The sequence below is a fragment of the Balaenoptera ricei genome, chromosome 3 (genome assembly GCF_028023285.1).
Source record: "Balaenoptera ricei isolate mBalRic1 chromosome 3, mBalRic1.hap2, whole genome shotgun sequence".
NCBI lineage: Eukaryota > Metazoa > Chordata > Mammalia > Artiodactyla > Balaenopteridae > Balaenoptera > Balaenoptera ricei.
In genome coordinates, this window is record NC_082641.1 from 120,156,784 (window position 1) to 120,170,418 (window position 13,635).

General features: G+C 45.5%; 1 protein-coding gene across 6 annotated transcripts in view; it reads left to right on the forward strand.

Moving 5' to 3' along the window:
- The first annotated feature begins 2,152 nt into the window (after positions 1-2,152).
- ARHGAP26 (Rho GTPase activating protein 26) overlaps positions 2,153-13,635 on the forward strand; it is a 472,664-nt gene continuing 461,181 nt past the window's right edge. For 5 of the 6 annotated variants that reach the window (XM_059917368.1, XM_059917369.1, XM_059917371.1 and 2 more), the window contains exon 1: positions 2,153-2,629. In XM_059917368.1, the coding sequence (XP_059773351.1) occupies positions 2,476-2,629 (154 nt within the window). In that variant the 5' untranslated portion in view covers positions 2,153-2,475. The remainder of the gene's footprint in view (positions 2,630-13,635) is intronic. The other variant, XM_059917374.1, reaches the window with a different exon arrangement.

Consider the following 13,635-nt stretch of genomic DNA (forward strand, 5'->3'; position numbering starts at 1 on the left):
GGCCCGCAGTGGCAGATTGGTTTTTTTCAGAGATGGCTGCATTAATATCTCCCTTTCTTTTTACTTCCCCATCTGGAGGTACAGTCTAATTACTCTCTCCTTAAATCTTGGCTTGTGACTTGCTTGTAGCCAGTGAAGGTGGAAGAAGTGTTTGGCTTCCAAGGCTAGGTCACAAAAGGTGATTCAGCTTTTCCTCTTGTGAGCTGGGACGTTCACACTGGGGTGCTGAGGCCGCCATGCAGTGAGGAAACTCAGCTAGACCACACTGAGAGACCACACAGTGAAGTCCTGAGCCCACCGAAGAGAGGGAGATGCTCCTGTTACCATATGGCTGCAAACATATGCGAGACCCCAAGCCAGAATCACCCAGCCAGGCTCTCTCCCAAATTCCTGACCCAAAGAGATTATGAGAGAAAATAAAGTGATCATAGTTGTTTTAATCCATTAAGTTTTGGTGTGATTTGTTATGTATCACTTAAGAGCCAGAACACCTACTTTTAAGTGCTCAAGATATTGCATTAAACAGATTTAGTTTCATGGGATTTCCATTCCACGTCTTTCTCATTCTTGGCAGGTGAGGAACAACTATTTTCAGGGTTTTAATTATCCATCTGATAGCTGTTTGGGCCTGCTGTCAAGTCTGAATTTGTAGCTACAACTGGCAAATAGATCACATTCATTCATTTATGCATTTAATAAATCAGTACCTTGACATCGATGCCTTCTCTGGCCCCCTGAGCTAGCAATCCCTTCTCCACGTTCCCGAGCACCCAGGCCTTCTATCCTAACTTACCATGCAGCATTGCTATTGCTTGTCGCTTGTCTCTCCCACTAACCTGTAGCAGTCAGGTTCATTCTGTGTTATTCATCTTTGCATCTCTAGCATCTAGCCTAGTGCCTAAACATAGACCTATGTGAAAAACAACAGCAACAAAACACACACACACACACACACACACACACACACACACACACACACACACACACACACACACCACCTAACTGGAGGGCTGCTAGTTCCTAGACATACAAATAGTTTATTCCAAGACAGTCCCTATCCTCTAGGAGTTCACAGTTCAGCACTAGACACTGTGGGATCCAGCCTGGCAAGTGCAGTGCGTGAGCTGCCTGGATTGATTCCTGTGGTGGAATCAAAGGGCTACAGGGCAACGCACTGGGGGTGGGGGTGGGGTAGGAGGTGGAGAGGGACACGGGAAAGGATCCATTCATTTATTCCACAAATATTTATCAATCGCCATAGCACACGTAGCACACGGTAAGCGCTCAATATCTGTTATTAGATGCCGGCCACTGTTCTAGGTGTTAGGGATGCCGCAGCGCACAAGAAAACTGCGGTGGCTCGTGTTCTTGAAGCTCACGGTGCAGCAAAGGACGACAGGCAGTGGACGCAATTATGTAAAATTGTGTTAGGTGCCCAGCAGTGAAACAACAGGCGGCTGATATTCTCGTAAGGATGTTAGATCCTTCGGCTGAGAGCAGCCGTGGGCGGGTTTTGAGCAGGAGTGGCCGTGAGGGGGCAGGACTGTAGGGGGCGGGAAGACTGCAAGCAAGAAAAGCTGGTAATTTTAAGATGCAAATCTTTTCTGCTCGACTGGAAGAAGGAGCTTGTTCCTAGGGACGATGTGGTCGCTTGATGCGCTCGGGGTTCCTCTGGGGCAGGGGGCTGAATTTTGAGTGCAAGCTCGATTGCCCGAAGTGTGAGGGGGACTGCAGCCCTAAATTCCCAGATTTTTCATGTTCAGCACATCTAGGCTCTTCCGCTCCCCAGACCTTCAGACGCACCATCTCGGATGCGAGCCGGCAAGGTACGGGGCATGCCGCAGCGCTCACGCTCGGAGCTCCGGGTGTGCAAAACCGCGCGGGCGGGTGCGGGCGGAGCTTGTGCTGCGGACCTAGGCAGTGGCGTGGGCCCCGCCCTCTGGCCCAGACCCCGCCTCCGGACCCCGCTGATTGGGTCATGGCCACGGAAGGGCCGGGCGTACCCGAGAGGCCCGGGGGGTCGGGCTGAGGCGGGGCTCTGATTGGCTCGGCTGGGATTAGGTCATTGCTAGCAGGTTAGTGCGGCCTGAACGCCGGCGGAGCGGCCCAGGCTGCTGTGAGAGGGCGCTCGAGGCTGCTGGAGAGCGAACAGGCGAAGGAGGCGGGGAGGAGGCGGCTGCACTCGCTCGACTGCTCGTTCCCTTCCCGGCGCCGCTGCGGGTCCGCCGCTGCGCTTCCTGCTCCCCGGTCGCTCGGTTGCACGCCGCTGGAGCAGCCGCCCTTCGTTCGGGTCCCGGCTCGGTTCGGAAGTCGTGCGCGCCCGCGGACACCGCGCGCAGGGCTAGCCGGCGCCACACCTGTGGAGCCGGCGGCCGTCGCGGGTGCCGGCCGGGGTCCCGCCGCGTGCGTGCTCGGGGCTGCGGGCCGCCGGGGCCCCGGGGGAGGCGCGCCCCCCGGCTGGGCGCCGCAGACACCATGGGGCTGCCCGCGCTCGAATTCAGCGACTGCTGCCTCGACAGCCCGCACTTCCGAGAGACGCTCAAGTCACACGAAGCGGAGCTGGACAAGACCAACAAATTCATCAAGGAGCTCATCAAGGACGGGAAGTCACTCGTCAGCGCGCTCAAGAGTGAGTGCCCCCGAGCCTGGCGGGGACGGAGTTCCGGGGCGGGAGGGGCCGTCGGGAGGCGCTCAGCCCTGGGGGTCGCGTGTCCGGCTGGTTTTCTGCCCCCAGGCGCTGAGGGACGGGTGTAGATGCTTGTAGTGGGGCGGGAAGGATACGTAAAATGGGCGAACTAGCAAGAAGACGGTGAGGGAAAAGATCCGTCGTCCGGCCGTTTGCGTTCCGGGGTAGCTGGGAGGAGAGCGAGCGCGAGTGGCGCTCCGGGGCGCCGCGGGCGGGTGTGCGCGGCACACAGGTGTCCTGGGAGTGGGACTGGAGTGCCTGGTGCGCCGCAGCCTGTTGGGAAACCCCTTCGCGTCCACGACTCCCGCTCCCTTGGGGAAGAGTTGCTCACCCCTGGGTGCCCAGCCTTGGGAATGGAGCGGGCCCCGCCAAGGGGGCGCTGCCTCCCCTCGGAAAAAGGCGGGTTGTGCCTGCTTCGCTCCCTGGGCGCAGTGCCAGCCTGCTCAGGGCCGCCGGGCTCTCCGAAAGGCACAGCCGCTGCCCAGAGAAGGGCTGGGTGGGATGGTCGGTCAGCTCGCGATTTTCTGGAGTATTGGCATCCTGTACCCCCCAGATCTAGAATCAGGGCCATGTACGTGTGCAGGTTCTGATTCTTGTGTTTAGCAGAAGGTGGTAGGGGTGGGAGTACAGAATCAGAGTGTTCCTTTACTCTAAACTGTGGGCGAGGGTTTAAAAATAGAACGAACATATCCTCTCCCTCTCCCGCTCCCTCGCTTCCCTTTTTACCTCTCCCAATATCCTTGAAAACTCAGAAGTCTGAGAAGGAATGTCCTCGGTCCTCACTCAGAAAGGAGAAGTTTAAACTCATAGATCCTCAAACCTTTTGTAAAACAATTTTTGCAAATTTCCCTTTGGCAGGGGAGAAATGAGTTTTGCATTCTGTGTATGATTTGCCTTGTCTTCTGCAGAGCAAGGGAATGTCTCCTGGCCAAACAGGAGTGCTCTAGGGAAGAGCACCTTGGATTGTTGAGATCTTTTTATGGGTGCCTTTTCAGTCTACCCATTTAAAAATAGTTTGGTCCATCTTTTAGTTTTGAGAATCAGGAAAAAAGGCAGACAGTGGAATTGTCTTTGACTTTTCCTTCCTCTGTGATGGATTTCTTAATAGGTGGTATCTTTCAGCTAATAAAGCTTGCATTGGCAGAGTGGGGCCCTAGCTGTGAGAATTGTCCCCAAGCCTCTATAAAGGAGATGTAAAGTCAAGTGCCTGAGGTGTCATTTTGTGAGCCTGTTGCTTCTAAAAATGAAGAGGGAGACAATGGAGCCCCAGGGCAGCAAGTGCCAGTGTTTTGGGGTGAAATAAACATGGATCTTTGATGTGATAAGGCTCCTCAGAGGCAGGGTCTCTGCTGGAGGCTGTGACCTGAAGCATATGAACAGACTCTTCTTTTGTCAATGACCAGGACCATCGTTGGTTCTGGAATATGTGACCCTGGTTTGGAGTAACTTAGGGGCCCACTTATAGGTTGGGCCCATGAGTCACCCTGAGTGACTCTCAGGCTGGCTTTAATTGGGCCTCTGCTTTATTCAGCAAACATTTGGAGTGCTTGCTGTGTGTTAGATATTGCCCCAGGCACTGAAGTAGTAGTGACAGTTCTGCTGCCCCTGTGGATGTAAAGACTTACTCCATGCCAGGCACTGCTTCACCCACAAATTATCTCATGTACTGTTACTCATTTTACAAATGAGAAAACAGACTTGGAGAAATCACTAGCCCAGAGCCGCACTGCTCTAACGGCAGGGCGGTTTCTGAGCCTCCACATGGTCTGAGCCAGAGATGGAGTTCCTGCTGATGCTGAGCTCTTAATTCTGCCCCATCCCTCTTGCCCAGAATGGACCCCCTGGACCAAGCCTGTTGGAATTTGGACTTGCATTTTGTATCTCAGCCTTGAGTTTGAGGAGGATGCATTTGTGTGACTGGCAGTTTATTTGCCTGCTACTATTTTTTGGAGGAGTAGGGAGGGCATGTAAGAATTCTTTGGGTAGGAGGAAACAGTGCAGTGATAAAATTAAAGAGTTATTCAAATTGTCTAGTGGAATGGACCAGCTCTGTAACTTGGGGGAGAACTAGGTGTTCTAATCTCTTAATATCCAGCTCTACTACTAACTGTACTCTTCTATTCTTACTACTGCTTGAACAAGTCATGTGACCTCTTAAAAAGTGTGGAGGTGATTACTATTTACCAGACTTCGGGCATTGTGTCATCATTAGGTGCTTCTTGCATCGTATACCACTATATTAGTATTTGTGTATTCATTTTCTTTGGATCATCTTTATCACTACTGTAAATGTAAAGCCAGTGTTTTAAAAAATACATACGTAAAAATAAATACAGGGGCTTCCCTGGTGGCGCAGTGGTTGAGAATCTGCCTGCCAATGCAGAGGACACGGGTTCGAGCCCTGGTCTGGGAAGATCCCACATGCCGCGGAGCGACTAAGCCCGTGAGCCACAATTGCTGAGCCTGCGCGTCTGGAGCCTGTGCTCCGCAACGGGAGAGGCCACGATAGTGAGAGGCCCGCGCACCGCGATGAAGAGTGGTCCCCACTTGCCGCAACTAGAGAAAGCCCTCGCACAGAAACGAAGACCCAACACAGCCATAAATAAATAAATAAATAAATAAATAAATAAAATGAAAAAAAAATAAATAAATACATAATTGTGTAAGTAACACTGGTTTAGATGATTTATAGGCTTTTCCAGCTCTAAAATTTTATGGTTTTATTTTGTAATTAATTTTCACAGATCTTTGGGTTAAGGTTTCCGTTGTGTGTTAATCTGAGACAATAAAACTGGGATTGCTGAAGTTCAGCTAGATCATTATTCTTGCTACTTCCACTTTATGAATGAGGAAACTGACGCTCAGAGAGATTAGTAACCTGCCCAAGGCATCACAGCAACTAAGCTGTCTGATTCCAGAGCCTGTGCACTTAACTCTGAAGCAAAACTGTTGTGTAGGTCTGTTGTCTCTTGATTCCCCTTGATAACCTGATAAACAAATGAACTCCTTGAAGTCTTTCCCTGGAGTTCAAACCTCTGGGCTGGACACATGGAAGATAAGCAATAAAATAATTTGGGACCTACATTTCAAAAAATCCTGCATTTGGAGAAAGTTCTTGTTTAATGTGGTGACTCCGAGTCACTTTTTTCTGTGCTGATTTGTCCAGGCCTTTCCTGTGGGCACTCTTTCCTTGATTAATCTGTGTCTCAGTCAAGAGGATTCTGTGTGTTTTAGTACTTTTTTCTTTCTGTAAAGATGATAGAGGCCAGTGATGAAGTTCATACTTGTAGAATTAAGAGTTATAGGATTTTCTGTGTTCCATTCTTGACACCATCACTTACTGATTGACTCTGGGTGAGTCACTAAGCCTGAGCTCCTCCTGTGTAAAATGGGAGTAGCCACTCTGACCTCCTAGGGTTGCTGTGAGCACAAAATGAAACAGTGTATGTAAAGAAAGCACTTAGCTTGAAGCCTGGTGCATAGCATTGCTCAATTAATGGTAGCTGTTATTATCTTCCAGCATTCAGGGTTGTCAAGACTTGGAGCAAGAGTCACTAAGAGCAGAATTGTCCATCCAAAAGAACATTTTTTGATTTGGATGCAAGGAGTAAGGCCCATGCCTTCTTCATGCCAGTTGTTGGTAACTTACACGGTTGTGTATGTATTAACCACTGGTGGGAAGAAGCCTGGTAATCCTATTTGTATAAAGTCATGGTTATGACAAAAAAAAGCCCCACAAGTTAAAGAGAAAAAAAAAAAGTCTCTCAACATCTGTTGTTCCTAATAACATTCTGGTAGCTTAAATTTTCCATCTTCTTGCTAGATTAACCCCTCTACCCCTCCACCCATCCAGTGGCTGAGCTGGCTGCCTCCCTTTGCCTTGCAGGAAAAGCTTGCAGAATGCACTGGACTTCATGTCTGGCTGTCTCATGGACTCGATAGCAAACCAAATGTGGTTTCCCAGAACTGAAAGTGAATTAGGCTCTTGGTTTTGAGAGGTGATGTGGGTTTTCAGGAACTATGTTTCTTTCCACCTTCAGAGTTGGTTTATGGACTTGCTGCTGGGGATATATACCCCTTTAAGTTTGACTTCTTTCTGAGATAGAGTGAGTTCTCTTATTTTGATAGTCTTAGGTGGGAGGAGTGGGGCAGGAATGCACATTTTAGAATATCTTTATTGAGATATAATTTGCCTTAGTATACTGTTCACTCATTTAAAGTATCCAGTTCAACGGTTTTTAGTACATTCGCAGAGCTATACAGCTATCACCACAGTCAGTCTTAGAACATTTTCATCGCCCCCAAAAGAAATCCCGTTCCCATAAGCAGTCATTCCCCACCATTTGCTCCCAACTCCTCCCTCCCCATCCTCCTGCCGTCCAGCCCTAGTCGACCACTAATGTATTTTCTGTCTCTATGGATTTGCCTATTCTGGATATCAGAAGTGTAATTTTAGTAGTTTTCTCTTAGATGGTGGTGAGCATCTTGAGGCACAGTTTTCTTGATTGGAATTTCAGGTGGGAAATTTTGAACCCATAAGCTGCTCTCCTTCAGTGGGGTTTAAGTAGAGGTGGAGTCCCAAAGACTGAACCATGTCCTAGGGAAAACCCACGTGTCTCACGAGGGGTAGGGGATGGATTCATTCTCGTTCATGGTACTTTGAAGGATGCAGAGGAGACTACCAAAACAAGACCAAGGATCCAACCCCTTCTGTCAGTGAGCTTTTCAGTCAAGTTGGGGCAGGGTGTGTGATACTGAAAAAAGCCTTACTCTGGGGTTGGTAGTCTGCCGGGAGACACTTTTTTTTTTACAAAAAAACTATGAGACCATAGTTTTCATGAGACTTTTTGGGGATGACATGCCTTTTTCATTGTATTCTCGGAGGTTAGTAATTCTGACCTGCATCACATCTCCAAGGCAACCATGGAGAATTTTAACAGAAATAAGTAGTTTTATAAGAATGCCAGCAAAAACCACAACAATAAATTTTAACTGCTATTTGTCTGTCAATAATCAAATCTTAAATTCAACGGACATTTATCTTTTAACAGAAATAGGGTTGTATAAATCTGTAGTCATAACTATATATACAAAGCAAAATTCTATATTTTGGAACTTGAACCCTAGGTGGAGAGACAGATAAAAAGTCTGATGTACTTAAGTGAGATCACACTTATAAGATTTTTTGCTAAGGCATGAAGAAAGAACATTTAGGTAGTGCATTACTTAAGGAAAAAAAAGAATGAGATCTAAATAGTTTTAATAATATCTGCTAGAGGGCATTTATGAGGCTCAATAGGGACCCTAAACTCACAATACAGAAAAAAAAAAAGTAAAAATTATATCTACATTCTTATATAGTGCAAGCTGTCATTAATTGCCATAATCTAAATGCCCAGTCTGACAGATGTGTTCCAGAAAAAGCATGTCTGTCTTAAATGTTTCAGAAATCTTCTCTGGTCCTGGGTTGATAGCCACTCATCTCCACGGATAATGCCACATTTCAGAGTGGTCTGTATTCCGGACATTAGTAATTCTAGTGGGCATTGACATAACATTCTCTTTATAGCAGTCCTTCCACAAGATGCCTTCCAAGAATGCATTTATATATGGCTCCAGCCCTTTTATGTAGATAGGGAACACATCAGTATTGAGTTCATTTAAGAAGTGGACTCGGAGGAGATAACTTGGAGCCCATAATATGCAGCCTGAGGAGACCCAGATCTGGGGAGCATAGTGCAATGCAAGGAGCCAGGCCTCTGTTATCAGGCAGACCTGATGTTTAGTCCAAGCTCTACCACATATACGCTGTAAGACCTTGGGGGCACTGTCAGTTTCCTCAACAAACAAACAAGCAAACAGAAAACGTGAAACCTTGCCAGCAGCTCTTGTTTATTGAACACTCACCAAGGGCCCGGCCCTACGCTAAGTGCACACATTGTCTCGTGAGTCTTTATACCACTGTCCGGTGGGATGAATACTCTTATTTGTGTGCACGTTACAGTTTGGGTAACTTGTCTAAGGTCACACAGCTAGGAAGTTGTGCAACCAAGTTTTGAAGCTGACCACGGACTGCAGGGCCTTCTCTTGAACATGACCCTTCGGTGCTTCAGTAGACACGCTGGCAGTGAAGATGCAAATTGTTTGGAGATCTAGACGCTAGAAAGAAGAAACATGCAGCAGGTGCTAGATTAAGTGAGAATATTGTCCCCGTTGTTTTTCAGACTCTGAGTCCTGAGTAGCAAAGAATAGCTAAGATTCTGTATTGTGCTCTGAAGTTTTGTGTTTCTCTCTTCATTAAAGAGCCATTGTAGGCTAGTGAGACAAATGAGGGTGTCTGATTATCTCTTGGCTTTTTGAAGCAGTAGAGTTGCTCTTTGGGGGTAACACTGATTACCAATGAGTCTCTATCTTTTTTTTTTAAACAGATGGAGAGAGCATGGCAAACCTTGTATTTACATAGGGACACTGTGATGGGCATGGCGTGTGGTATCATGTGATGTCTTTTTTTTTTAAAATTAATTAATTAATTTATGGCTGTGTTGGGTCTTCGTTTCTGCGCGAGGGCTTTCCCTAGTTGCGGCAAGTGGGGGCCACTCCTCATCGCGGTGCGCGGGCCTCTCGCTATCGCGGCCTCTCCTGTTGCGGAGCACAGGCTCCAGACGCGCAGGCTCAGTAGTTGTGGCTCACGGGCCCAGCTGGTCCGCGGCATGTGGGATCCTCCCAGACCAGGGCTCGAACCCATGTTCCCTGCATTAGCAGGCAGACTCTCAACCACTGTGCCACCAGGGAAGCCCCTCTCTTTTTTAATATTTTTTAGAAAATGCATACTTTCCTAGCATTCATTTACTTTTTTAATTAAAAAATTTAAAAATTGAGATATAATTGACACAGAACATATTTTAGTGTTAGGTGTACAACATAATGATTCGCTATTTGTATATAATATGAAATGATCGCCACAGTATGTCTAGTTAACATCTGTCACCATACATAATTATGAATTTTTGTTCTTGTGATGAGAACTTTTAAGATCTACTCTCTTAGCAGCTTTCAAATATACAATTATAGTATGATTAACTATAGTCACCATGCTGTACATCACATCCCATGACTTATTTTATAACTGAAAGTTATTCTCTTTTAACTGGGTAATAAAGCATTGAACATGGAGGCCAAAAACTTGTTCTTGAGTCTGATTTGTTAAGATAAATAGTTCATCCTCTTTGCTCATTAAAACAAGAGTAAAAAAAAAATCAACATCAAGAGTTGTGTGCTTAGAGCGTGTCACCCTTTTATACTTCTTTAGGACTTGGTATAGGCTTTTTTACAGTAGTGAGGTGAGTCCTTCATTAATGGTATAAATTCCCAAAGGCTGTTCAGTGCCAACCTGCTTTGTTTAGGAGTAATTATATTACTCACAAAATCCTAATGGAACAAATGCTTATGGAGTTAGGTAGCAAAAAGTTTTTTCCCAGCTCCTTTGCTTTCGCACCTTTCAAATAAAAGAAAAAAAAAAAGGCATTTCCTAATTATTTGTAAACGGTGGTAATTTGCAGTACTGACATTTGGAGTATTTCTCATACAAATATAAACAACGGCAAATTATATCCAAACAAGATTTTGTAGTTTTTATATAACACTGGCTTTAAAAAAAGTCCTTCCACTTTAATCCAATTATTCTGTTCTCAGTTGGATTGAATAAATTGCATCTAATCTGTTGCGCTCAGCCCACTGATTGAGGCTTAAGTTCTCCCCTCCCTCCTTTTTTAAAAAATATAATTAATAGACTTTATTTTTTAGAGGCGTTTTAGGTTTACAGAACAATTGAGTGGAATGTATAGAGAGTTCCCATAGAGTCCCTCACACCCTTTCCTCTCAGGTGGTACGTTTGTTACAAAAGTGATATAGTGTTATAACTAAAGTCCATTGTTTACATTAGGGTTCACTCTTTGTGTTGTACATTCTATGAGTTTTGACAAACGTATACTAACGTGTGTTGGCCATTACAGTATAATGCAGAATAATTTCAACCCTTGAAATACATGTCTTTGTGCGGACATGTGTTTTCATTTCTTATTTCATTTCCTACCTAGGAGTAGAATTGCTAGGATGTATGGATAAACTTATGTTTAATTTTTTAGAAAACCTGCCGAACTGTTTTCTGCAGCAGAGGCATCCTTTTAAACTCCCACCAGGATCGTCTGAGGGTTTCAATCTCTCCACATCATCACCAGTACTTGTTACTGTCTGTCTTTTTGATTGTAGCCATCCTAGTGAGTGTGAAGTGATATCTCTTGGTTTTAATTTGCATTTCCACGATGACTAACGATGATGAGCATCTTTTCATATGATTAAGGGCCATTGGTGCATTTTCTTTGCTGACATGTCTATTCAGATCTTTTTGTTGGGCACTATTTTATACCTTGGATTTTTTTTTTTTATCCTTTTACTTTGTCCCATACAACTTTTTTTTTCTTTTGTCCCATAAAACTTTTGATGATTAAGTGAACACCACTCCACTCGGTAGATTTTCTCCATTTGCCCTCATTTGGGGACTTTCTGCTTCCATTTGCTTCAACCTCAGATGCACTTGACTGATCAGTTTCACATCCCAGGGCTTGGAAGGTGATTCTGACACGGCTGTGGTTCAGATCTCTGCTCCAGCTAGGCCAGCCAGCATCCCTCTGGGCAGAGGCCTCAGGCTGAACTTCCTAGTGCTGGCCAGTGTAAGCTAATGATCACAAACCCCAGGAATTGACAACATGAGAATGGGTCAGGGAGGAACCGTTATCACCACCAAGCTATTGGGGAAAGCAATTCATGAAGGTGACTTTGCTACCCTGTTTAGGCCATTGCATTTTTAAAAGTTAGCCAAAGGAGGGATGCCGGTATGAAGCTAACAAAGTGGATTTTCTAGATTAAATTTCTGACTGACCCTAGTTTCAATTTTTAAGATTATAACCCAGTATGTTCCAAATTATATATCTTAGGCCACCAGAGGAAGGCTTTCATTTCAAATATGGATCTTTGCTCCACTCTTACTGTGTCCTCCAAGCCCTAGCCTAGAGTAAGGGCTTTTGAGGTGGTGGTGACAGGTGCAGAATTCGTGAGGCGGGAGAGATCATGGGGTGTCTGAGGACTAGCAGGGAGGCCAGTGTCGCTGGAGCAGAGTGATGGCAAATGAACAGGGAGAGAGGTCGGGAGCCAGGTCCTAGAGGTCTTGAGTCCCAGAAAGGACTTTGGGTTTCATTCTAAGTGTGATGGGAAGCCAGGAGGAGGTTGTGACATCATCCTGCTTGTGTTTTTAAGAGATTATGGGGGCCACTGTGTGGAGAATAATTTAGTGGGGCAAGAATGGAGGCAAGGAGAGCTGTTAGAAGGCTGTTATAATAGGTGAAGTAAGAGGCAATGGCACCTTGGGCTAGGGTGGCAGCACTGGAGATGGTGGTCAGATTCTGGGTGTTTTTGGAAGTAGAGCCCACAGATTTGCTATTTGATTGGATTTGGGCTTTGAGAATAAAAGTCAAGAATGATTAGGGACTTCCCTGGCAGTCTAGTGGTTAATACTTCGCCTTCCAATGCAGGGGGTGTGGGTTCGATCCTTGGTTGGGGAGCTAAGATCTCACATGCCTCAAGGCCAAAAAACCAAAACATAAAACAGAAGCAATATTGTAACAAATTCAATAAAGACTTTAAAAATGGTCCACATCAAAAAATCTTTAAAAAAAAAAAAAAGAATGATTCAAATGTTTTTAGCTGGAGCAATTATGTGAATGATGGCGCTATTTTCTGAAATAAAGATGACTTGGGAAGGATTAGGTTTGGGGGTAAAATTAACAGTATTAATGGATGACCTAATCTTACAGTGCAAAGACAAAAAAATTCATGTACGCAGTTCATGAATACGTTCTCATAAAAGAATCAGAGTGTGGAACTATACAGAGTAAAGCACCCGCTTGGCTGAGTTAACCACTGGTGTGCTTTTTTTCTTGTCCGTTTTCTGTGCATATTTGTTTTTTTCATAGGTGGGGTTATAGGATATGAATTATTCTGTGTTTTGCTTTTCTGGTTGAGACTCTCTTTTAGAGATCTTCCATGTCAGTACACTGTTTTAGAGATCTTCCATGTCAGTACACATACACAGTGTATTCTTTTTAATGCCTGCAGAGAGCTCTGCTATGTGGAGATACCATGGCTTATTTACCCCGTCTCCTGTTGAGGGATATTTGGATTGCCTCAGCATAGAAGGTGCTGCAGTGATTATTTGCACACCCACCTTTGTGTGTGGGTCCCAGGAGTTCCATGGGATAGATTCCTTAAAGTGGAGTTGTTGCCAGCCTCCATTTTTTAAAGCTCTTTGACATCGACTGTTTAGGTCCTTGCATCCCTGTAGCCAGTTGGTATTTTTCTGGCACTGTTTTGAGTGTGTTGTTAGATTATGTTTCTGAAGCTTAACCTTTTGCTTAAATTGGAAGCATCCTTAACAGCACAAGCCCTTCTGTTAGGCACTGACACGGATTCTAAAGGAACCGGGGTGGGGGCGGGGGGAGAGAGAGAGAGAGAGATTACAATTAATTGGCTGTATCCTAATTAGCCTTGGACCTGTCCGAAATCCTTTCTGAGCTGCAAGTTCTTACAGATAAATTGGGAGATGGGATGTGGCTTTGCCCATATATAATAGGCTATTCTGACCTCAAATTTCAGGGAAATCACATTTGGTAGGGTGAGGAAAACAGCCTTAGTGGCCAGAGGAATATTTACAAATTATAGTCACTGGGGTTTACACATTTTTGTAGAAACCCAGAATGGAGAAAGAGAGGAAATAGTAAGGAAAACAGCTTGGCAGTGTGGGCCAGAAGCTGTCACGGTGTGTTTATATCTGGCTCATTTCACCTCTGTTGGAAGGCACAGAATGCTACAGAGGGTGAGCTTGGAGACTGGGCAGT